The 27557-nt window shown below is 31.7% G+C and overlaps 1 protein-coding gene across 1 annotated transcript; it reads right to left on the bottom strand.

Annotated features, from left to right (window-relative positions):
- Positions 1-1114: 1114 nt before the first annotated feature.
- LOC129228103 (meiotic recombination protein REC114-like) lies at positions 1115-27477 on the bottom strand. The gene is made up of 5 exons (XM_054862745.1): positions 26839-27477; positions 26603-26686; positions 20481-20564; positions 11938-12111; positions 1115-1362 (listed from the first exon to the last, which is right to left on the bottom strand). The coding sequence occupies exons 1-5, from the start codon at positions 26965-26967 to the stop codon at positions 1201-1203; spliced, it is 633 nt and encodes a 210-aa protein (XP_054718720.1). The 5' UTR covers positions 26968-27477; the 3' UTR covers positions 1115-1200.
- Between the last annotated feature and the right edge of the window lie 80 nt (positions 27478-27557).

Here is a 27557-nt window from a genome sequence, read left to right as displayed (position 1 = left end):
AGAACATATTGTACAAAACCAGTAATTTTTTATATGTTAGTTTTAATTAAAATTCACAGAACAATCGACAATTGTTAATTGTAGTAAACTACAATTAACAATTAATTAATTGTTAATTGTAATTTTCCACAATTACAACTGATCAATTGCTAGTTATTGTGGTTATGTTTACCAATTAATCAATTGTTAATCTTTAATTGTCAATGCAATTAAAATTTGCCCAACTCTGCCACTCACATGTACGTGAATTTTGAACTCATTCAAATAGCAGTATGGACCTTCATATAATGGTTTTTAAAACATGATTCCAGCTGAAATTTAATCATGCATTTTTTTTTTTAAAATTTTGTTTATGTCAAAAAGTTTACAAAAAAAAAAAAATTTAAATTAAACAAATAAATGAAGGGTATGATTAATCAAGTTTGAATTATTTAAAACTATTACAGTTCTAGTCTGCCAAACATAAATAATTTTTAAAAGCAAATGAAACAAAAATTAACTACAAATGTGCTGGAACACTGCAGATACGTATTTCGGCGTTACAGGGAATGTCTTTTTCGATGCTCAAAATATCAGCTTATAGATACAAAGACATCTGGCAAAAGTTAAGTTTTTTTGTCATTATAGTATATACTTATACAGTGCATTAAATGTGTTAAAAGAAAGAAAAATTTTTTGTTAGCAGTTAATAATCAAAATCTTATAGTACAGAACAGAGTAATTTATAAAATTGTTGTGAAGAATCAAAAGTTAATGAAGCATGTTTTTAACCACTAATCATAATTCTTTAAAAGTTATTTTCCCTACCAATTTATAAATTTTAAATTAACTATTTACCTGATTGGATTAGGATAGCATTATTTTGGAGTGGCTTTTTTCAGTTCTGGGAGCAATGGCTTGTACACACACACACACACAGATTTTATAGTATTTATTCAATTAGTATAAAACTTTTCATTTCAAAAGTAACATTGTCAATTCTTTCTAAATGATTTCAATAAAATTTGTTATGAGTCACAGTGCTACAGATTGATTAATAAAAACATATTAATTTAGGAAATTTACTGTTGTAAGTTTCAATAAACTTTTTGACACATATGAAAGAGCACAATAGTTAGAATTGTATAGGAAGATTTTATTTTTAATAGTTTAATACAATTAATATAGCTAAAATATAATAAAAACAACAATAATAAAATTTTATTCCTTTGCTTCATTCATATCCTTCAGAACACCAACTATTTCTGCTACATATGAGGGAAAAGTATTATCTGTCAAGCAAAGAGTAATTACATCTTTAAGGTTTTCATTATCAATTGCAGTTGAATAGCCTTTTCGAAGTTCTATATTGTCTAGAATTTTCTGGAAAAGTAAACAGGAATTAGTCAATCTATGCCAGCTGTAACCACTTTGTGACAGCTCTTTGACAGTTTTGATAAATTATTATGAAATAAAATCAGGGTTCGCAAGGTTTCGGACACCAGAGTAAAATTGGTTTTTACCGTCCTGTCCGAAAGTGAATCTATTATTACAGAAAGGGCGTAAGTCCAACGAAGGAAATTTTCAAGATTCAATAAAAAGTGTTAATTTTGTTCATAACTGAACTAAATTCTACAAGAATTTTTGTGACTAATCTAGCCACAAGCCCCAAAGCATGCTTGAGTTACAAAACAATTCTGTTCAATTGTGAGAGGAAAACCCAAGACAAATCAGGGTTGCCACGGAAGTTCAAGAATGGAATTCCCTGACATTTCTAGGTTTTCCAGGCGGTTTTGAGAAAATTCCAGGTTATCGATCTCCACCTTCATTTTGCAACATTAATATATACATCTCAAATTTTGATAAAACTTACCTCATTTTCAAACTTTACAAACAACTAGAGGACCCGACAGACGTTGTTCTGCTTAAACTTTGTAAATTGAAAAGTTAAAATATTTCAATATACCATCAAGTGTTTGAACCATTCTGTTGAAAAAAATAAGTAAAGAATGTTTTAAGCTGCTATGGTGTCAGAATGCATACATTTATTACAACTTGATTTATCTAATGTCCACTGAGCAGTTGTTTTATTAACTATTTTTCCTCCTGTACTTAATGGTTTGTTCCTTCACCCATACTCAAAGGATAAAAAGCGTACTCACATATTAAGTGTAAAAAATTAACTACCCATCTAGAACAAACGGGAAATCCCGCTGCAACATCCCCAATATGAAAAAGAATAAAGCAATCAAAAGGATATCGTTTAGAAAAATGATAAAGGCAAAAACAGTTCTCTGAATAAGCGAAAATCACTCATCCCTCCCCCCCCCCCCCTCGATGTAAAATAAACACGCTAAAATTTGTTTCGTCTTTAAATTCCATCATCTTTTCCTTCAATAATGTACTGATTATTTTGATAATCCTCAAAGTATTCTTGACATTGGTGCCAAAACTCAGATGGATTTGAGCCGAGAAACAAATGTTGCTAAGCGCGGTACTTTCTGATCATTTAGTTAGGAAAACCTAAAGCACCGATCCGGTCACATGGTTCAACTATGACGAAAGAACACACGTTTTGCGTGAACCTTCCAGTAATTTACTTTAAAATATATCTCGGGACCTAAAATCGTTGCTTTCAAGGGAGAAATGAAGGCTTCACACACTCTCTCTCTCTATGTTTTATCTATTCTCAATTGACATATCACAGTAGAAAATTTCATTACAGAAAGCAGAGCTGGCTTTCTTATTGTCCTTTGGCAATGGGTGAAATATTTATTTCAGTTCTCGCTCAACAATAGGTTAAAATAAATATTAATCATTTGGGAGATATATCTATCCAATGTTTAAATTAATTTATTCATTGACAAAAACGTTTCAGATTCTTTCCATTGCGCTTCGAAACCACGCTTGCCACAATTTAATTACACACAAAAAATTTGATCAAAATCGGACCAGCCGTTTAAAAGCCTTATGGTGACAAACGTCCGCACAGAAGAGTTTTATATATTAAGATGGTTACCAAATTTAATTTACTCAAGCTGAAATAATCAAAAATATGTACTAAGGGTGGTTCAACCCTTATTTTTTTTAGACTTACTAATAGTATTGTGCTGTAAAAGTTTTAGCTTCTTACTCAAATTTTAAGAGGGTGCTCAATGACCCCTTAATTTAACATTAGCTCTAACATAGAAAAAGTCACAAATTTAGAAACATTTAATTTCCCCAGCTGTTTTTTTTATGTAAGTAAATATTTTATTGCAATGAATATGCATATAACTCGTGTAGATTATAGTATGTAACATTGTTTTTTCAGTTCAATGTATTTTTTAACCCCCTCCTCATACTTATGAAGTTTTAGGGAGGGGGTCGAGCACCCTCTTCAGTTGGAATAGGAAGTTAAAATTCTTCCAGTATTTTACTATCCACAAGTCTAAAAACATTGAGTGGTGTCCTGTTTTCTAGGAGAAACCTTTTTTTTAAGTGTATTTTTGAACTACCCTAATGTACTAACACAAGTGAAGCAAATCACTGTAATAAACAATTAATGTAAATGTAGCATATCTAATTTTCAATAGCGAGGAGCCACTGCCTTACATCAAGTGAAAGAACTGCAAAATTAACAATTGTGACATCTGTATCACAAAAATAAAGTTAATTGCTAAAATAATCTGAACTAAAAACTTATGAAAACTAAACTTTTTCAATTATTGCCTTCTACCCCTCCAATCCATTGAACTCAATGCACTTTTAGACTTTGGCCTGTAAAAAAATCATGTATCTTTTAGCTTCACATATTTCCCCTGTTTGTTGCTCATAAAACAGGGGTGCTTCCCCCCCCCCCATATTTCTGAACGCCTTAGCGCTTTTTTATTTTTAACCCTTTTTTTTTATTTATTTTTTTTACCGATTTATTTATTTTTAATTGTTATTGTTTTGAAAGAAAAGTGTGCTCGCTCCCTAATAAAATACACACACACAGATGAAAATAATTAAGTAAAATAGTATGAGTAAAAAATTTGAATAAAAATAAAGTAAAATAAAAAATTAAAAAATCCCCACCAAAAATTTGGATGGCGCAACTTGCGCCATAATCACTCCTGTGGGCACCCTGTCATAAAGTTAAATTTTGAGCATTGATCAGAAACTTCTCTGATGTGCAGATTTTATTTTAATCAGATTACTTTTATTTTGAAAGAAAGAAGCGTATTGGAAGTCTTTAAAGATCACTACCAAAATACTAAAAGATTAGCGATACTTCTGTAAAAAAGAAACTTTCTAAGTTTAAAATTCTAATGAACTAAATTCACAGAACAAAATTGTTTAGAATAATACGATTTCATTAATTAATTTAAAGAAATAATATAAAATATGAAAAGATTATTGCAGCTAATTAAAAACTTCAGTTGCACTCGCAGACAAAACAATGTGCTGTGCATCATAACTTTAGAACTGCTGACGTAAACAAGCAGCGTTTAAACAGAGCCCGCTCAAACGAGGAAGAAAAGAAGTACCTTCTGCCATGTCCGCTGCCGACTGCTATGGCGCACGCGCCCATGGCAGAGAGCGATAAAAAGAACTGCAGGGGGAAGAAGAAAGAGGGGAATGACAAAACGACGAATGGGAAGGGAATGGCGGCGAAAAAAACTAGGCTGAAAGTTTTTTTTTTGACGTCATAGACCACGGGCCGCGCTAAGAACAATCGGAAATATGCAATTTTTCATTTTCCCTGACATTTTCCTGATTTTCGGCCATTTTCATTTTCCCTGACAATTCTAGGTTTTCCCGTTGCGGGTCAACCCTGCAAATTTTCTGCAGAAATAATACGATTTCTGCGAAATTTGTAAAAACTGCATTCTCTTAAAAAATGAAAGGCACCTGTTTTAGCAGTTACAGATTTTATTGTTTTCAACAGATTTGACAGTGAACCTTGATGTACAGTCAAACCTTGATATCTCAAAACCCTTGATATCCAGGGCTCCCAACACATTTTAGCTTTAGAAAAGGGTAAAAGAGGACCATTTTCAATCAAAAAGAGGACCAGTTAGGATTAAAAGAGGACCTTGGGAGGACCATTCCATTTAAACCCATGGAAGCACCAAAAGGCAAATTAGCTGCCAGCTGGCTAAACCCGTGAAGGTAATTTGTTAATTAACCATAATACTGATTTTTAATCATACAATCCATTTATCACCTTCTGCACAACTGATCTTTTTATCCATTGAATAATAATATTATTTACACAAACATTTGGATGGGAGGGGGGAGGGGAGGCACTTAGCTCAGCACTTAAGGCAGCCTCCTTAGAACTAAATGCAGGGATGCTGGTAGTCTCACTTTCTTTAGTTTAAAATTATTTTTGTGTTTTTCTGTCTTGTAATGCTTCTTAATAGCATTATATCCCTTCTCAACCGATATGAATCTATCATACACAAAACAGATCTACTGTATTGAAAGCTTTCCTAAAAATGTCTGAAATGCTCAATCACAAGGAGAAGCAGATCACATGAGGCTTAGTTTTGCAATTTTCATATTCAAAGTATATTTTCAAGAATTATAAAGCTTACAAAGCTTACATTAAAAAAAAATACTCCATGATTGAAGGGCTATGAGTGCTTTGAACTTTCATGGGAGGAAAAAACAAAGTCCCCCTTTAGCAGCCATCATGATAATGAAATGATAAACACAAATTCAACTTCATAAAATTACATAATTCAACTTTTGTTTCATATACAAACGCTACTTTGAAATGTCATGTGCTCAACTTTTTTAATTTAATGCCCCCCCCCCCCCACCCACAAAAAACAGTAATAACCGAAAATAAGCTAATAATAATCAAAATTAAGTTTGGAAAACTAAATAAACTTAATTAAACAACACAAGAATAATTAATTTTTTAGTTATTTAATAAAAATGAAATCGAGTTAATCTGACGTAGCATGTCAAAATAACTTCTAATTGCCATAAATATAAAAATATCAATAAGATGCAAAACAATTGAAAGCTCAGGGAAGCAAATTTTCACGAACCAAGTTCAATGTTGGCATGTTTCCCATAAAATAAATTTATTTATTTTCTACTAAATTAAATATAAAACATGCTAATCTAAAGTAACATATGAGAAAATAACATTCGATTGGGCAAAATACTTTAATATTTACATGGTTCAAAAATATTGAAATTTCAAACACTAAAAGCAATTTTACGCGAAGTCCGAGTAAGTTCAATGTTACCATGGTTTCCAAAATAATTCCTTCGTTAATTATTGAAATTAAATGAAAAAGTAAGCTAAACTAAAGTAGCATATGTCAAAATAACTTTCAATTGTCAAAAACATCAAAATGTTTACAAGATGCAAAATGATTGAAATTTCACACGCGAGAAGCAATTTTCCGCGAAGTCCGAATAAGCTCAATGTCGTTATAGTTTTCAAAATATTTCCTGCGTTGATTATTGAAATTAAACGAAAAATAAGCTAAACTAAGGTAGCATATGTCAAAATAACTTCCAATTGTGGAAAACATCAAAATATTTACAAGATGTAAAAGGATTGAAATTTCAAACGAGAGAATCATTTTTCCGCGAAGTCCGAGTAAGTTCAATGCTGCCATGGTTTCCAAAATAATTCCTTCGTTAATTATTGAAATTAAATGAAAAATAAGCTAAGCTAAGCTAAGCACATGTCAAAATCACTTTGGATTGTAAAAAGCATCAAGATATTAACAGGATGCAAAAGGATTGAAACCTCAAGCACGAAAGCAATTTTTCGTGATAAATCATATCGAATATATATGCTCAGAAAAATGCACTAATGAAATATTTTTAAAAGAATTACAAGCTCAATCCAATGATTTTTGAAAGATTTCAAGCAATAAAGAAACTTTTCATACTTTTTCAAGCATTTGAAAACAATCTCCCCCCCCCCCCCCCAAAGAACTTTTCAAGGTTTTTCATGGGCGTACGAACCTTGTTTAAGACGCGCTGCGGCGGCGTGTTTGGATGTACAGTAATTTTTAACGAAATGAAAAAATTTTACAATCTGATATTCAAGTAAAAACAATATAAAAGCGAACTAATCAGACCAAAATGTTAAAAAGCGGTCTAAAGCGGACTTCACCATAAAAAACGGACTTTGGCGGGAAAAGCGGACCATTTGGGAGCCCTGGATATCTCAAAAAAAAAAAAAAAAGTTTTTCCCCTGCATTTTGCATAAAACTCTTAAGTGTTTTCCATGGTTATCTCGAAATTTATTTTTTGGAACCCTTGCAATGTCGAAATTTTTGCCGCAGAAACAAGGTTTAATTCATGCTTTTCCAATGGAAAAGTTTGTAGCAGATCCAGTTATGGAGACATCTGCATGTAGCATGTAGCCCTTCTTTCCTGGAAAGTATAAGAATAGAGGATTGGGGGGTAAGAGAATAGGGGAGCATTGGTATGAGGGGGGTGCTGACATCTTTTGTGTTTTCTCTAAAGGTTAGATTCTTTCTCTTTTCTTCTGGTTTGGAACACGTTTCTAGCGAAAACGCGTTCTTCTTCAGTCTGATTTTTAACTCCTGCAAAATGGCTGGTAAAAGGCATGTGTTATCAATAGAGGATAAAGTTAAACTTTTGAAGTTTATAGATGAAAACATGCTGATGAAGAAAATTATGCTGCTAATTTTAAAATCCCTACCAGTATACTTTTAACAATAATAAAAAACCATCAAGCTATCAAAAAAACTATATTGAGGAAATTGTAAAAAAAAAAATAAATAGAAAATCTGCTTATCCTGAAGTAGAGCAATGTGTGCGTTTAAAACTTAGTAACTTGCTACAAGGAATTATTAGTTTTTGTCATTTATGCGACGTGATAGATCTAAATGTTATTGTGAGAGTTACAATGACTTATTTTTTTTTCTTCTTGTTTATCTCTCATTCATCTTCCTTTTCTTATTTTTTGTACTCATTTTTTTTCAAAATCTTGATAACTAAAAACCTCTATATCTAGACTTTTTTCTTTCCTGAGAGATTCGAGATATCGAGGTTGTACTGTATTTTCACTTTTAAGGAATTGGATTTCATATGGTAATAATCTGTCAAATGGTAAAACCATAGTTAATTAAATTTTGCAAAAAATGGGACCTATGCTCTTTCTGAAATCTATTCAAGTGTCCAAACTAAAAATATTTTTGTTCATACATGTTTGAAACTCTTTCACAGCTTTGCATGGATCTGGACTATGGAGCCATTTCATGATCGAAAACTAAATTACCACCAATCTACTTTAGGAAATTGGAAATAATTTGTTTTAAAAATAATCAACTACTGTAGTTTTTGTTTATTGTAGTTACAGAATGTATTATATTAAAAAAAAAAGAATAATAAAAAAAGAAATAATAAGTTTAAAAATATAAATGCTTACATTCAATCATCAATTTATTGTTCTTAATTCTATAATTTAAAAAAGTTTTTTGTCGTTAAAACATAGGCACTATATGCAGAAACCATTAAAAAAAATTAAGTTTTTTTTTTTGCATTTTTTTATTACACATTTAATAACATTCCTTTAAGTTATTAATGGAACTGAATTTAGTTTTCTTGGTAGTAATGTGAATTTCTTTTCAGAACACTGCCAACTCTTACATAAGAAATACAATTTTGTGTAACAGTTATTAGTAATTTTTTTAAGTAAAATATTTTTTAAATGAACATTTTACAGAAATATATTATCAAATTTACACAAAAATATCATTAATTAAAACTAATAACTTAAATTTATATTTATGCATCACAAATATTGCAGTAAATATGAATTGATTAGATTAACACTAGAAAGACGGCGTTTTGCGTATACCTAGAAAGACGCGCAGCGGTCACTTTGACCGCCATACTGAAAAGATTGGAAATTTCCTCCTTTCGGGATTTTTAACCATAGAAAAGATTTGTTTCATCCTATCAGAGTTTAACTTAACAATTTAATCGTAATATAGTCTCATAGTCTGCAAATAAGTCTAAGATAGCTTTTTTTTAAATTTTATGTTCGATCAAGTGAAATACACATGCTTTACACAATTGGCATTAAGAAAGAGCAAATTTGTACAAAAAAGAGAAAAAAATTTTATCATGTAATAGCTAACAAGTACTATAATCAACCATGCATGTGTTTGCTTTAAAAAATATCTTAATATCGCAAGATACCGTACATTACTATCTTTTACAGTATTTTGAAACACTTACGCTATCACATAACCTGTATGTTAGCCATTAACAGTTTTTTTTTTTTGGCAATTAGAACAAATGCTCGTAGTTTTATTTCCGCATAATTTAATTTCACACTATTTTAATCTTTTTCCTGTGGTAGATACCTATTTATGTGCAGCAAAATTGATCAGTGGAGGTGACTTGGAGGAAATAGGAGAAATAGAAGTTCTGTTTTTGAAATTGTCCCCTTTTTTTCGGCGTCGGTCCCTTTTCCCTTTTTCTTTCACTACTTTTTATATTTTGAGCATCAGTTTTTATTAGCGAGGTTTTTTCTGATTCTAACTCAGAAGAATTATCCTTTTCTGCAAATCTTAGCTCCGAAAAATATTCGCAATAATCTCATGAAAGCAAACTATTCTCATCGCTAGGAATATATTTCTCTTCAGATAAGTCAGACTGTTCATTCGAACCATAATCTGTTTTAGATCTGCAACAGTTTTAGGAGTTAATGTTCCTTAAATTTTTGCTTGTCGTCAACTGTTCTTCTCGATATCATAAAGATAATTATGTGACTGAGCACTTCATTATCACCGAAGAAAATAAACATCAATGCTTCAAACAAAGCACATGTTTTGTGCACAAAAGAATTCCAGCAAACATTTTTGGAATTTACCTCTGTTTATATTTACTTCTTTTTAGACCCAAAGTAATTTCAAGTGTCCAGTCACATGCTTTTCAAATTTACCTTTCTTTGCCCCCTGTGCAGATAGCAGAAAACTGGAACTATTCAACCAGCAGGTGTTTCGCATTTTCCTAACAGTTTGAAAGAATTAAACCTCACCAGCAGGTACTACTCAAGCTCAAAAGAACATTACTCACCCTGACAACTAACAATAGTCCATAGTACACACAACTGATAAGAGAAAAAAGAAGAAAACGGATGCATAAAGAAAGGTTTCATTAGCGGTCAAAATGACCGTAGTCAGTCTTTCTAGGTATAAACATTTATAGCGAATATAATAATAATCCTAAAGTAAAAAAACTACTGTCGTAAGATCTTAATAAATAGTTAGGAAAAGTCAATGAAGGAAAAAGAATTTGAAAATTAAACGCAGCAAATATGAGCATTTGAAAATCGTTTGCGGTCAAAATGACCGCTTCCGTCTTTCTAGTGTTAAACCCCTTTAGCTTTAGCGTACTTTGGACAGTTTAAGACACTTTTGGAGGGTAAAAACCTCCTGTCTGGTCCAAAACCAAACCCTGAACATAATAACAGATAAAACTTTTCTAGGATAAGTATCTCTGCCAACTGTAACCATTTTGTGACATGCTTTACATAACATGCATACATAAATTTTACAAGGCATGATAAAAAAAGTGTGCAATCTTTTTGCCAACTGTTAAAATTGAAAGAAACCGCCTTACCTAAAGTTTGAACTATCGAAAATCCCCAAAATGACTAAGGCAATTTATCAACTAGAAAATGTGGCAAGGGGGAAAACAAAATAACTGAAAGTTTCTTTATTAATTAAAATATTTTTACCGAATTTATTTCAGAGCATTTAGTCTATATACCTTAAGCACTAGAGGTACCTTCAATGTCCTTGAGGCAATTACTCTTAGTGCCCCCACTCTGGATCTCTCCACAGAACAATGATTGCACAGATAAAAAACTGTTAATTTTTCTATACTTGATGATGATTCATGAACTAAATTGACTTAATATACTTTCCAGAGTCTGAATCATCAAAAAGATTTAACTTTTCAGAGATTATATCAGAATTTTCTCTTAAAAAACTCTTAGATATGCCTTTTTCAACGACGGATGATTCAGCTTGGTACCTATACATACTTTTATTTAAGCTTAGGAACTGAAAAGTAACCCATTCATGGCAAGCTATCAGTCATGGCTTCCTGGCAAAGGGGTTCAGTCATTAAAAATGGTGATAGCTCAGCTACCATGGACCAAAGCAAAGGATTATTTAATTTAGCTAATAATTTTGAATTTAATACTCATTTTTAAAAAGCATCACAAATGACATTTTTATTGTTAGGAACACTTTGCATGAAAACTTAGATTTTAATTAATGCACCAACAATTTTTAAAATTTTTGGGAGAAGAAGCATAGCTAGAGATGAAAGTTGCCTAGATCCTAGGGATCTATGGTCTAGGCAACTTGGTCCTGTTTCTTTATCAAAAGACATGTTTTAATCAATTTAACAGGGTTGCTAACCTTGTAGGAACTATTTGAGGAGCATCTGTGGTGATTTTGAGGAGCATTTTGATATTTTGCGGAGCAGCTCGGTATTTTGTGAAAAAATCAACACAAAAATTTAAACCTCTTATCTAAAATTGTTTTCAAGCTTTGATAAATCATTTTCAGCACTGGCATAAAAATAATTATATTCAAATTAATGAAACAGCTTTAGTATAAGCATCACACTTATAGTATAAGCATCTTTAATTTCCCATATTTGCATGCATGTTATAATAAACAAGCAAAATATAATAAAAATAAATTTAATTTAATTAAAATCTTTGGTAAACCTGGTCAGAATTAAGACCAAACGGGAAATGCGGAGTAAAATAACATCTTAGCAGAGTTTCGCTATTTTAGCGGAGCAACTCCGGAAAATGCAGAGCAGTTGGCAATCCTGCTTTAACTTTGAAAGACGGGGCTCTAAACAATGAAACACTATAAAATTTTATTGAAGAAGAAACTCATTACAAAAATTATGTAGATATAGTTGCCTTCATTTTTTCGAATAAAAATAACTTACTCCATTAATTTCTACAATTTCATTGAATTTTGATTCCTCTTCCTCAGACTCTTGATCACGGTCTATTATATAGAAATGAGTTTTTACCAATTTTGTGAATTCTCTTCGACATTCAGTACCACTTTTGTCATTGTCATTTTGAAACTGAATCTGAAATCTCCTGACACAGTCATCCTAATTGTGTGAGAAAAACAAATAATATTGAAACCTAAAAATTTATATATTTTTATACACGAAAAAAATTTATTAGTTAAAATGAATTATCTAGTTGAACAGTAAAAAATTATAATTTAGATCAACTAAGGAGCCAGAAAAAAAATTCTAATTTTCAAAGGATGTTGGGAATAGGAAAATTTTAGAAACCTCTGTCTTAAGTGGTTTACTGGGGGAATTTGTTTCCCCTGTACAAGTCAAATCACATTTCTTTGACAATATTTGTTTTCAGAATTCAGATGAATCAGTACTGATGACCATGTAATACAGAGGCAGCAACTGGAGCTCAAAAGTGGGGGTGGGGGGGGGGGGGCAAAAAATTGAAAAAAAAAGGGGTGATTAGGGGGAAAAAACGGCAGCAAAAAATGAAAAAAAGTACAAAATTTTGGAAGGGATAGTCTTGAGAGCAGTTAACGGAAATTGATGTATATCTAACAACTTAACTCATGTTTTTCTTAAGATTTTGATGAATTATGCACACAATAACGTCAAAGAAACCCAAGACATGAATTAGACTTACATTATTTATCCCGAAGTATTTTGAGATGTCACAAACACTTGGTAATAACTTCATTAAACGAAGTATGGCTTGTGTTAAATAAAACAATTGATTTACTAATATCTAAATAATGAATATATAAAATAAAAGTTACAGGCCGAGGACTGCTGATGGCCTTTGAAAAAAGTGAGAAAGGTGAAAAATTTGAAAACAAAGGTGACTAAAAGGTGACAAAAAAGTAACTAAAAGGTGACTAAAAGCAATTTGTTAAGAACTCAAAAAACAGAAAAGGAGTATTCCTTTTTACTGACTTTTACCAAAATAGCCTATATACTTGATTTCTTTATAATTTTGGAAATGAATATTATAGAAGTAGCAAAATAAAAATTTTAAGACATTTTCAAAAAACATTCAACGTAAACTGAATTTTGTTAACTAACCCTATGTAACCTTAAAATATAGATATATATATATATGTATTTTTAATCAACATAATAAAGCTTGAAATCGTGAAGTAAAGAGCAAGATGATGCATTTATTGAACATATAATTTATGTTATTCAATCACATTCTTAGCATTGTTTTTTTTCTCTTTTTTTAGCTTGTTGAAAAATTATCAGCATTCTTTCTTTTTTCTTTCTTTGTTAATACAAAGCATAAATATTGAATCAAAAGTCTTAACAATAGAGAATAACTGAGAAAACCAATTTGAAAAATCAGACTTTAACAAAATGATAATTGTACTTGCAATACAAAAATAATATGATGCTGAAGTAGGAAACTTAAATATCATTTCATATGCCTGAAAATGTTCATGATTTTTTTTCTTTCTTGTTTTCATTTTTTTTTTTTTTTTTTTTTTTTTTTTTAGCAAGCTCTGAAAATATTCCATGACATGTCCATGGGAGGTAAAAAATGTAGTGTTAAATCAAATTATTATAAATTATAGAAACATCATAAAGAAAATAGTTTATCAAAAGCAGTACAAGTAAGAATAACTTTCAATATAAAAAAAAAATATTTGAAATGTTTACATGATGCAGAAAGTTTTCCTTTTGGGGAGGGGGGAATGTAGGGGCTTGAAGCTTATATGAGGGCTGAAAAATGTTGCATTAGCATTGTTTTCTTATATTTTTGGCTTTTTACTGCAAAATGATGTGATAACATTTGATTTTCTTTTTTCTACTGTCTTCTGAATTATTTGTACTTTTTTTCTTTCACTTTTTTTTTTCATTTTAGATACTTTGAACTCCTTCGAGCATAACTTGAGCTACTTTTGCTGCTTTAAGGTCATTTTTTTCCAGAGCTTTTTTTAGTTTCTGAGAAGCTTCAGCAAACAGCTCTTCTCTTGCTGCTTTGGTTTGAGATGATCCTTTCTTTTTTCATTCAGAGCTTCAGTTTCACTTTCAATAGATGTTTTAATTTTTTCCATTTTCTTCATTTCTTCTTCACAATCCTTTCTTTTTTGCTTTGGTTTCAATTCCAAATCCTTTTCCCTTTTACGTTCCTCCATGTATGTTGTATAATTTGCGTGTACTTGTTGTGCACATTTAATCATTTCTGGACCAATTGGTACAGAAAGCAAATGAGGAAATTCTTTTACAGCGTCTTTAACTATAAGTATGCTGTTTAAAAATCTTTCGGTCATTGCTGTCTTATTTTCACCAAAAACGTGCTTTGAATTAGTGCTTTGAATTGCATTTGAATAGAAAATTGTCTTTCAATGTCAGCATTACCATGTGTTAATGCAAGTGAAGCTTTTATCACCTTAGAAACATTAGGAAACTTTAGATCATTGGAAGTTGAGTCCTTTTTTGAAATGTGCTATTGACAGTAGTTATTAATGATTTTGTTTTCAGATGCTTCATCATCTTTTTCCAGCTGCAAAATGAGATTGACTCTGACTCTGGTTTTAACTGTGAAATAATTATTGTCAATATGACTTGTTTTTATTTTCATGCTAAAGTTTTAATTAAGGTATTCAGTTTTTGGCGGATAAACTCGAAGTCATTTATGTTTCTACATGAAGATATGCGCAGATTTTTTTTTTTTTTTTTGACAGTGAAAATTATTTCTTTAAGTTGACATTTATTGTTAAGTGCATTAATTCATTTAAAAAATTATTTTTGGCAACAGGGGAAAAAGAAACAATTTTTTTGTATGATATAATTATTTTAATGAGCTTACTAATTTCAATTATTATTCTTTCATTTTGAAAGCTATTTTTTAATGGAAAAAAGTGTATTAGCTGCTTTGTTTAAGAGGTGCTGCTATTTTATTTTTTTCATTTTTATTTATTTTTTAATTTTTTTTACGAATCTAATTTTTTAGGTGAGTGAAGAATATTTTATTCCTAGAAATCAGCTTAAAATATTTAAAAAATATGTTTGAAACAATTTGCGATTTTAGCTACTTTTTGAGAATATTGATCAGGTACTAGAAAGTAGTATGGGTATACGGGAAAGTAGGTTCATTTAGTTCTAGACGGAACTTCATGTTTTTTTTAAAATCAAGATTCATTTGTTAGATGCACTGGTTGGCTGTTTTTTACTTCTTTTCTTTTTTTAAAAACAAATTTATTCCTTATTGAATCTAGGAAAATAATATCGCATTTATCAAAAATACTGTCGTAGTGCATTTTGTTTCAAATAGGTTTTACAGCAGTTTTTTGTTCCAATACAATAAATAAATAAACACTAACCGCCACTTATAAAATCTCTGGATTATAAAATCAGCTGCTTTTTAAAATAAATGTGCAAGAACCGAATCATTACATAACCAAACCATGTTAAAACCATTCTTTAATAAAATCAATTTCGACTTTACATAAAATAAAGCATTTGGAAAGCATCTGCATCTAAAAACTTTATTTTTACTGGAATTAGCCATATTAAGTGTTGAAACCTAATAAAAAAGACTTTCGAAAATTCTCTGAGACACAACAAAAAATGAAATGTTAAGAAATGTTTACACAGAACAAATTCACTTCACATTTGCACAGCAAAAATAGAACCCAAACTAACCATTTCTGAGCAAACACAAAGTGAAACCATAAACTCAAACCAAAACTTTTCACTTTTCCGCGCTCAAAGAAGACATCGAGGCACGCCTCCTTAACCCATCACCCCTTTTTCAAATCGAACCGCTCGTGGCTGCTTGCGGCTTTCGAGGTCAGTAAAAGTAAAACAAGCAAGTAACACCCCCGGCTACAGATGCGCATGAGATTCAGACTCCAAATGACGTCACTTGATAAACACAGAAGACAACTTGCATTCGATGAACGCTCACTCAACAAAGTGGGCAGAAACCAATTGCGCAGCTGAACTTTAGTTGAACAACGAACGCTCTATGGCCAGAAACACGAATGGAAACAAAATGGCGTTTTGACGAGTTTGACGGTCGAAAGAGGATAGAAAGACTGGTTCTGCTCTTAGGGCGCAATTGCAAGCGATAGAAAAAAATTCCCTGATTTCCCGGTAGAATAGCTATTTTGCTTAAACAACAACAAAGTGGGGGGGGGGGGGTCATATTTAATGCTAATTTTTTAATTAATTTCACTGTTAAAGTTATCATTCAGATACTTTTCAAGGATTTAATTATTTAAAAAAAAAAAATCCTAATACACATTTCAAGAAAAGTGAGAAAGGTGACTAAAAGCAACCAAATTTTCAAAAGGTGACTAAAGGTGAGAAAGGTGACTGACTCCTCGGCCTGAAGTTACTGTTTGTGCTAAATAATGTTTCGTAAACAGATGTACAAATTAAAACAAATAGTTACATTCTAAAATTTTTCTCATTTCTGCTTTTTTTGTTCTTTCCAGTTTTGGTTCCTTAATTGGAAAATAAAATAAATTTCCCATAAAAAGTGTGCGGGGGGAGGGCAAAATGTTTGGTAAACAGATGTACAAAGAAAAACAAATAATTATGTTCTGAAAATTTTGCTTTTTAAAAATAATTTCTAGTTTTGGTTCCCTAATCAGAAAATAAAAAAAATTTCCCATAAAAAGTGGAGGGGAGGTTGCCCCCCCCCCCCCCAACCACAAATCACCGCCACTGATGGAATATGAAGATATGAACAGTAGAAATGACCCACCTGAGCCTGGGACTGATTTTTCAAGCTCAAAGTAGCTCAGACTCTAAATCTTTAAAATAGTTTTAAGGATCAGGCTAGTGGTGAAATATCAGGGGTCGATCCAGGTTTTATTTTTTGGGTCCCCATTTTGTGAAAAAGGCAAAATATTTTTGTGAAATGTCGTTATTTTTGTGAAAAAGCAAAATATTTTTGTGAATTTTCTTTATTTTTGTAAAAAAAGACCTTCTCGTGATTTTTTTCTTGGAAAAGATTATATTAAAGCATTTTTAGCTGTCGTATCGTTGTAGAAAAAGCCCTCGACAGGTTTCAGGGGTGATTGCAAGTTCTTGAAGAATACCTGAAAGCTGTCAAGAGAAAATGCGCTGGGGGAGGGGGGGGGGAAGTAAGACCCTTAACATTTTATTCGTAATTTGACACATACATTACATTTATTGCTTTTTACAAATATACATATGCAAGGCACACTTTCTTAAGGTGAAAGTCTCACAACAGATTTCCTGTTTGCCCCTCTCAAATACTTTAAGAGCAATGAAAATTGCACATGCTGCTGAACGTAATGATAACTCCTAATAAATACAATATGAACGGACTCAAAGATATCACATATTTCTTAACACAGAAGTGAAAATACTCATTAAAGATTCCATATATGTGTTTGAAAAACTTAAAAGTAATTAAAACCCAAAATAATACTGCACTAGCATTCAGCGTTTAATTTTTTGACTTTTGACGTTCTTACAGAGTAGGTATTTCGTTTAAAACTTTGCAATTTAATGATGTTAATAAATATGTAAGAAATTTTATTTCTTTGCCTCTTAACAAGGTACAGTAAACATCAAAAATGCGAAAAATTCGTTTACCATGGCCGATGTAAGGAAATCAAGATTTTCAAAACAAATAAAAATATAAAAACAGCATGTAAAATAATTTTATTTTAAGTAAAGTTATTTTAGAATTGGATTTTGAAACTCAACACAAATTAATACTAAATATATATTGCGTAGTCAAAGAAAAATTTAAGATTTTCCAGAAAATAAGCTACCAATCACAAGTGTCCCTCTCCCGTCCCCCCCCCCCCCCCCCTCTGACGCTCTCAAGCAAAAACACCTCACGCAGCAAGCAAAAAGATAAGATGGGGGAAGGTTGAAGAGGCTCCCGCGTAGATGCGTACACATTTGCGGTTAAAAAATATTGTGAAAAGGCTGCCTTTTTATAAATTTTTGTGAAGGGGCTGCTTTTACAACGCGGAATTTTGTGAGTGGGGCCGCTTTTGCGATGGGGAATTTTGTGAATGGGGCCGCTTTTGCCATGCGGAATTTTGTGAAGGGGCGCAAAGCGGCCCCAATTTGGCGCTGGATCGACCCCTGAATATTCACCAGAAAACTATACACAAATCATACACAAATACCAAGGAAACTGACATATAAATCAGTCGATACTTAAAAGTACTTGACACTAATTTCTTTTATTGGCTAAATTTTTATTGTTGGGAGGCGTTTTAATTTTAAAAAATCCCTAGTATTGCTATATCTCACTTTTCCAATCTGCCACATCTGATTTCTTTCAAAAAAAAGAGTGAAAAAATTGAAGCTCATTGGCACTACTACACCTGGGGTACCCATCTAGGGAGAAGGGGTCATGGCGCAGATTGCGCCATTAAAATCTTTAGGGGAGTTGTTTTGAGGGGTATTTTTTTCATTTTGGGGAGGAGGTGCAGAAATTGATGCCGCAAAAGTTGCATATACAGGGAAAATGAAGCCTTCCTACAACTAATAGTTTTTATGTAATCCAAGATACATACATACGCACGGACGCATATTGACCCAGACGTCATGACAAAATTTGTCAAAAATGGATTCAGGTGCAGTCAAAATGCAGTCTTGCATAATATAGACAAACACGAGAACGGCGTTCGCAGAAAAATGTTGGCTCTGCAGAATTTTTTTTTCAAACTGCTAACATTAATTAAAAAAAAAAAAAAAATAATTAAGATTTTTTTTTTTTTTTTTTTAAACTCAGTTTATTTCTGTTGAAGCCTTTTTCCAAAAGCCTTTTAATAAAAGCACATGTGTGAAAAAATCTGAAAGGTTTTGGTTGGTTTCAGTTTATGAAAAAAAAAAAAAACTATATGTTATTGTAAAAAAATTAAATGATTTAAAGCACTTTTTTTGACCTCTTTCATAATTGAATTAATTTATTCAAGGGTGAGTTAGGCAAAATAATTACTTGCAGAAAATTTTCCAGCTAAGATTTGTGTTCGCCAGAAAGCTTTTCATTTTATCTAAGTCTGTCAGAATGCATGTTTTGGTTGCCTTGCATTCAACATCTGTACGAATATCAATTAAAAAAAAAAGTCAAAATTTGTTTAAGCGAAATTAAAACGAAATTTATGTTGTAAATTTTTCATGAAGACAATAGTTCCAGACAATAGTTTATACAAGAAATAAAAAGTGTTCCTCCCTATGTCTTCAAAGTATAGTATAGGTTTTAACTCTAGGAAAAATTTCCAGATAATCAGAGTTTTCAGTAGTTCGAGGGGAGGTGAGCCCCAATTATTTCAGATTTTCTACACTCCACTGTACTGCAATAACATTTTTCAGAGAAAAGCTTTAGAGTGCTTTAGAGTTGTTTCCCTATTTAATTTATCTATGTGGTTTAATACTTTCAAGTTTGAGCCATTTCGACTGCATATCTTCCTCCAGATTGGGGTTTTTTGTCGCTTTGCATGATTTTTTAAAAAATACTTGGAAGATGCATATTTTAGTAATTTTTATTGTATTATACTTTAAGATGTTTTTCTTTCGTAATAAAGGAACCATTTGAATGAAATAAAAATCAATGTTTGTCTGGAAATTGTTTAAAAAAAAAAAAGCATGTTTGAAACGAAAAGCAAAAGTTACACATAGGAAAACATCTTTTTTAAACATAAAAGTTTACCCAGACTAAATTAAAAACTTACATAAATCTTGGTCAAATATCTGAAAATAGGTTTAATTTGTAAATAAACATTATTTAATAGAGAAGGTTGACCCTTTTTCAGAGAAGTTTACAACAATACCGCACTGACTTTCAGCTGTTAATTTCCTTTCAAAGAAACCAACAACAAGCATTATATTTATTTGGCTATAGTAGTTATTTATTGCTTGCAGGAGCATCACAAGAGTGCCGATTTTTTTTCCTTTCGCAAAATTAGCAGATTTTGTATAAATCAATCCCTCTAAATTAATTTTAAAAAAGGTTCCAAATTTTTATCATTTTTATACACGGAAATATGCTGCGTTATATTGATTTGAGATTTGCTCTTTCAATAAACAATTTGTGAAAGATCTGTTTTTGTTTAATAGAATTATATGAAGGGTCCGTTTTGGTTGATCAGGATTTTGTGAAAGGTCTGTTTTGGTTAATCCGATTTTTGTGAAGGGTCCGTTAACGGACTCAAATTTCCTTTGACCAGACCCCTGAAAAGGTTCGTAGATAGTATCTAAAAAGGCTAGAAACCTATAGAACTCATACTTTTATAGCTAAGAGAGTAAAAAATTTGACCCAGAGAGAGTGGGCTTAGTTAACTTCACCAAAAACTGCAACCCGAGTGATGCTCAGGCATAGACCTCAAAGTGTAAACCTTTAATTTCTGATACAAACAGATGGACAACTAAATGCTACTATACAACATGAATTTTATCCTTTTCGATAAGATTATGCAACAAGTAAAATTTAAAGCTCAAAATGTATCAGTTACCTGAAGCTTACAGGATATCAGAATAATATCTTCTTTTGCTATGCCTTTAAGCCAAGACTTGCTATTAATCACTGAAAAGCTTTCCTGAAATATTAGGACAGATGATTTAAGTGATATAAATTAACATGATTATTTTTCCAAATTATGAACTGGTTGTGAAAAAAGCTAAACAATGCAATATGAATTCATTAAAGCAGAAAAAAAGTAATTAATTAATTAATTTAAAAAAACTAGTAAAAAAAGACTTATTATTATTACTTAAGTAGCATTTTGTGGATTTTTCATTTAAAAGCCATTTTAGACCATTCCACCAAAAAGCCGCCATTTTGTTCCACTTAACAGCTCATATATTTCATTTAAGTTTTTGCCCGTTTCTGCCGGTTTTTACAGGTTATAACCAGTTTCTGCCACTGGCACGGCAAAAACTAGTTTCTGCCGGCAGAAAGCCAACCCTGAAACAAAGGCATGTTCTTCCTTCTATTGAAGGTGGGTTTTTGACAGGGTGTGGGAAGAGGTCCCTGAGAAGGAAGAGATCATTGTTTCATTGATCCCCATCCTCGATCTTCTGAGAATCAACAATTAGAGAGGGAATAGGACATTTTCCTAGCATTTCAGCCCTTTGTGTCCGTTTTTCGTTAGCACGTGGAAATTAGGCTTAGCAATTTTAGCATATTGCTAGTGATTGTGTAGCAATCTTTTCACATCTGTTTCTGGAAAATTAACTTTCTGATTGCTTCCTAAGCAGTATATAGTACAAAGCTTACAGAGCTAAAATACAAGGGTATTTTTTTGCCGCTTGGATTTTTAACCCCCTTCCCCCATTTCAAAAAAAAAAAAAAAAAAAAGCATTTGAAATGGAAACATATCGTTTTGCCAGGGAAATTTTCTACTGCAAAATAATCTGTTTTTTTTTTTTTTTTTTTTTTTTTTTGTTCCTTTGTTTTTTTTTTTTTTTTTTTTTTTTTTTGTTCCTTTGTGCTAAATATTTTTATTATCTTTGAATATGATTCATATAACAGATTATTTTGAAAACTTATTGACATAATTTTCACAAAAATTGTCTGAGATAAAAATCTTGGATTGGTCCGAGCTGCTTATTTTTGTTTTGCACCTTGCTACGACTGCATGTTTGAAGCACTACACCCAGTATTTTAATTATTCTGTTTGAAGTGTAATATATTTAAAAAGGAGAATTAACATTCATCATGATTTTTTTTAAACTGTGAGCTTTTAAAAGTGCTCAGCTTATTAACTTTTAGTGGAAGCTCAACCAGGACGATTGATACTTCTTGAAAAAACATTTATCTCGTGCAACATCAAGAAGAGCCAAAATTAAAAAGTAACTTGTTTATTATGGCTATGATATATACAATGACATGTTAAACGAAATATTGAGAATACGCTCTTTACAATATTAAGTAGCTCATTATACTTTAAATGACTTCTGAAGCTGACATTCTAAGTCAAAGTATGAAACGTCAAACATATTGAGCTATGATATTCATGTCAAGAGCAGTAAGCCGAAGCTATCGGCAAAAACGGACAGATTCAACTGAGCTGCCGAAAGAAAACAACCAAGTCCGACTTGGGTTGAAATTGTAAGGGAAGAGAGTGAGGCAAAGTGCCGGGAGCTTAAATGCTACTGGGAATTTGCATATTTTGTTGACGCGAGAAGGAAAGAACGAATGAGAAAAACTAATGCAAATTAAGGTTGCCAACACTTTTGGAAAATAATTTACCTCCTTTCGTAACAATTTTGATGTCTACTAAAATGACACAATGCACATTACTAGGCAGTTTTTTTAAGTAGGAATTGGAGATCAGTAATTAAATATTAAGGGCAGTTCTCAAAAGGTGGGAGCAAACACAGACTTCAACTTTGAAGCTTCAACACCAAATAACTTTCATTTTAATTAACTCTAAAATTTTTGAGGTAAATTATAATGCTGTATAGAGACAAGAATTGACATAAATTATGGAAAAAAAGCTCTTTAAATGCCCTTAAAAAATATTTTCTTTGCTAAATGGCACAATTTTGGACATACCAAAACGTTAACTGAGCAAATGTACCATTAAAAAAATTTTTTTTTCAATTATTTCCATACGTTTCAAAAAAAAAAAAAAATTAAAGGCTTGAATCTTACACTGAATAATTTTTTGTTAATATTTTACACAAATAACAAAATTAAAGACAGATTACTTACTTTGTAAATGATTTTAGAAAAAAGTAAGTTTGAAATTTGATGCATGTCCAAAAGTTACGATCATTACAATGCTATTATTTGAGAACTAAGTATATGATGTTTTCGTTTTAAAGGTATTTATTGATCCTCAGAATCAATTTTTAATTGTTTAAAAGTGTTTTCATAAGCTTTTATGCAGTATCTTTGAAGAAAAATAATTTTTCTTAAACATACATGTGAGATGTCCAAATGGCGTTACGATCTTGACGCCGATAATTCTGTCCGTTTATTTATAATTTTTTTATAATCCACTGTGTTTTAACCTCAATAAAAAAGGTTATTATGATGTTATCTTCTTTAATCCATTGGTATTTTGCATATTTAATACGTTACACATTGAACAATACATAAATTACAATAGAAACATGACTGGTTATGATCGCAACAAAAGCCATTTTTCGCGAAAATTGCCAAGAAAACCTCCGTTGGCGACAACACAGTATACGATAAGCTAAAGGTTACCAGAGGGAAATTCCAGTTTGACAAATGTAGTTAATGGTCATCTGCACCAGATTTGGCGACTTTATCACCTGAGCTAGCAATTTTTTTTCCCGCCACTTTTATTATTTTAGAATTTTTTTTTTCTCCTTTCTTTTGGAAACATAATTTAACGATCTCCAAATAGAAATACGAATGTCTTTTTTCAATAATTTTTTTTAGACATCATTCTAATTCTTATGACATTAGAAAAAAATATTCATTATTAAAACTGATGTCACTTTTTATTCTTTCTTAACCCCTTGAGGACCAGCGCTCGGAAAACGGAGCGCAGCTACGGGACCGAACGTTCTGAAATGGAACGCCGCCATCGGCCCGAGCATTTACAGCAGTTAAGCCTAACTGAACAAAAATATTCATATAAAATCAGCATCTCAAAATAATGGCTTGAAATTTTAATTTTGTTTAAACAATGTATTACTGATTACTAATTATTAATATAAAAATTATTACATTATTAGAAGGAACGAAATAAGTAGAATACTAAAACTTTAACCATGTGCACAAAATTAAATGATACCTTATGTGCACAAAAACAAAGTTAGAGTTTGACATCGTGAGTGTGGAATCAAAGAAAAAGAATTGTAGCAAAAAAATATGTTCCTTATGTAATTTTGATTAAAACAACTTAGGTCAATGAATTTAAACTAGTTATATTTCCCACGCGACAAGTCTTAAAACTGCTTCATAATTCATTCGAAAACATTCCCTTTCACTCACTTCGCTAATCATTTTTATTGCAGTTTTCCATCCCCAAATGAAAAAGAATAAATACAGAAGAACAATATCAGAAAGGATTCAAAAATAATTATAAACTTCAGTGCCTCTTGAAATCATTTCTGTACTCGCATTGAATGGGGAATCCCAAAAGTCTGGAACACATACGCAAAAATATTTTAACCTTCCTTCCCTCCCCCATAATTTATTCAGCTAGATGTATATCTCTTTCAATTACTCGTAAAAAAAAAGAGGAAGCAAAGATATAAACAAGAGCAATTGAGACCTCATAAATCATATGCGCAGAGCAGTAATTCACTGTTGTTTACATAAAAAAAAATCTATCCCATTGAGAGGCCCAAATAAGAAACTAAAGCGTGTACATGAAGGTCAAATACCATGTGACTCGAATATGATTAAAGTTATAGCCATTTAGCGCCATCTAGTATCATTTAAATATTCAATTCAATCGTTCCATTTCGAGAAAGCATATACGTGACGCTGGGACTACAGCGTCGGTCAGAGCGCGTAGCGGATAAGTGACGCTGGGCTGATAGGAGAGGAATCGTTGCGTAGCGTCCGCGTGACGCTGGGTGCGAACGGGTTAAAGCATATTTTGTTTATTTTTACTTTAAAAATTTATATGTCGTATTTATTTGTCTCTATTTTTATTCCTTATTTGTCCCAATAAATCAAACTACAAGTTTGTATAATTATTTCCATGAAGCTTTTTTCTACTTCATCAACTTCTTCAAAATCATTCCAAAACTTTATTATATGTAAAGAGCAGTATGAAAGCCATTCAAGAACTTCATTAATATCCTCTTTATCATTAAATTGCAAAATTCAAAAAGTAGTAAATAAAATTTTCATTGGAAAAGTTAAAAATCAGATTAACAGTTGTCAAAAATGGTGAAACTTACATTATGATGATGTCCAAAATCCGTTACCTACAGGACAACAATGTCCAAAATCTGTTACCTACAGACTGCTAATTTAATTTGCTAATTAACAATTTTTACAAATACCTGCTGTCTTTTCATGTTCATATATTGTGTTCTAGGTATGCATACTATAGAATAAAAGCAAAATTGATATCAAATTCGAAAATTTTTGAAAGTGCTCAGAGTTAACTTTTTGTTCCCACCTTTTGAGAACTGCCCTTAATTATTATTATTTATTATTATTCTTGAATTGAAATTCAAAAGGTTTTGAAATGCCTAGAATTTATAGGACAGGTAGTCAAAATTAAGGCTTGAAAAGGGCCACGGACGGTCTTAGTGCTTATTGCGCCGGGGAAGGTCCCCGTGCTGGGCATCAGCCCAGCTGGGAGTTTACCCCTTAATGTGTGAACCTTGCTCGCCATGAGATACGGGATATCTCTCCGTGCTCCTTTGGCGGGCCATGGCTCCCTGTAAGGGAAGGGGGTTAAACATAGAAAAGCACTAATACATTTATGAACTACTACATTTTATGCACTACGGCAGAAACATACACTAGGACACTCCTTCCATATGGGGAGCAGATACTGATCTGTCCCGATTTCCGGAGTGTCCTCTATGAAATGGAATAAATAGATTATTTGCTGAAAAATAAAGGAGTATTAAATACTGCCGTGCAGACTATACTGTTTGAATTTTCGCAAGGTGTTTTAAGATGTTATTTCTCCTCTTTATTTTATTTTATTTTTTTTGGAGAAGGGCGACTCAGTACTTTTTGTGGGGTGCATCATTGGTCTTGGCTGGGGGGACACTGTGCTGAAAAAGTGCCCTTTTTATAACAAATAGTGCCCCTTTCAAAGACCAGTACCCTGCCCTTTTTTTTTTACTTGAGTGAACACTAATATTGCACAAAATATGAGAAAACGAGATACATTAGATGGAATCGATATCACATTAATTATTGGGAAATAAAGTACACACACACACATGCAGTTCTTACACACTACTAGTAACCTATTAAAATAGCTCAAATTCAACTTGTTCAATGATGAATTAATTTTCAGTTAGTGTGACCGTATGTGTCCCCTTTCTTCCTCTACATTTATTCTCATCAAAGGTATTACACATACAGCTTAAAAAGCAAGTACGTTGTTTAACACTATCAGAGATGTATTTATCCCCTAGTAATAATACAGTGATTTATACTTTGCAGTTAGCGTTTAAGGATAAATTGAGATAAACTTTCTTCGGCGATTTTAAACCTCCACTCCCTCAATTAGTACAACTATACAGTCCACAAGAAGAGCTTACCTTACTCAAAAGACATAATTTGTAATTCTCTTGTAAGAAAAAGTTTACACGAGAACATAAAAAAGGCTAATTGCTATAATTGACAAAAAAAAAAAATCCGCGATGTAGTGAAACCGCGAAAGTCGAAGCGCAAAGTAGCGACTATATTTTAACATCATAAATCTCATTAAGCTTTTAAATCCCTTTCAACTGTGTCGTTAAATAAGCCCTGGACATTTTCCCCTTTCTTTATGTTTACAATTTATCGAAAACTTCCCCAATGAAAACAAAAGGTCCCCCTTGCACATGCCATTGGTCCCAAAGATATGTGGCCAAGACGTAGAGTTCACCAGATTTCCAATCATCAAAATATTCCTTTATTAAGTTTAGTCTTTGGTTAGAAAATAATACTGGAAAAGATTTTAAAGCTTACCAGTATTGTATCTTTCTCAGTAAGAAGAAAGTGATCCGACTCTAAGTAATACAAAATGAGATCATTTTTGTCTCCATAATAAAGCTGTAAAAAAAAGGAAAACACATCTTTTTATAATTCATAAATACAACGTTTATCAAAGCATTAAAAGCAGTTTTCTGTACTAAGATTTACTGTAAATAAAATACTCTTAGGTACTTTAGTCTGCATAATAGGGAACAAATAATCAATAGTACCTTCCATTCTCCCCTACAATGCACTGCATTAGCACCATCATCAGTTTCATCTTCTATGTCCTTTAAATCGTGATCCTGTAAAAATTTTGCATACTTTTTTAATAAATAACGATGCTTTACGGAAGCCATGAAGAAGTAATGAAATAAAACTCAGTTTCTTTTTTCTTTTTTTTGTTTCTGAACTGGAAAGAACAACTGTATGAAATTCTAAAAGATCAATGAATGATTTTTGTGCCAGCTGTTAGTGAAAGTAACAAAATTTGAAAGATAAACGATATTTTCAAACATTTACTTCTATGCCAAATGTATGTTTTTGTATTTTATTACCTTATTTCTCAGTGGTTATTATCACAATCGCTGGATTTGTTTTGTTTTGTTTATTAACATACTACTCATATTTTTAAAAAATAACCGCCTTTGACATCGGAGTGAGGAACCCTGGAGAACGCACTCTAAAAAAAAAGGACGCTTTCAACGTTGGCAAGGCCTCCGTATTAAGAACACATGACTTCTGAATTTTAAGAAAATAAATTTTACACAGTATACGCCTGAAACAATAGACATTAATTAAGCTTTGTTTTAGATCGACACAAATATCATGAATGACAGTAATTTTTCATCTTGTTTGTGGGAAGCTTTCTTTTCTATTCTTCTGAAATTACATTACACCATAAACTGTCTGAAGCCTGGTAATTTACCATTTACCCCAAAGAAAACAC

The sequence above is a fragment of the Uloborus diversus genome, chromosome 8, assembly GCF_026930045.1.
Source record: "Uloborus diversus isolate 005 chromosome 8, Udiv.v.3.1, whole genome shotgun sequence".
Taxonomy (NCBI): domain Eukaryota; kingdom Metazoa; phylum Arthropoda; class Arachnida; order Araneae; family Uloboridae; genus Uloborus; species Uloborus diversus.
Note: the sequence above shows the minus strand (reverse complement) of the source record. Positions and strands in the feature narration are given on the sequence as shown.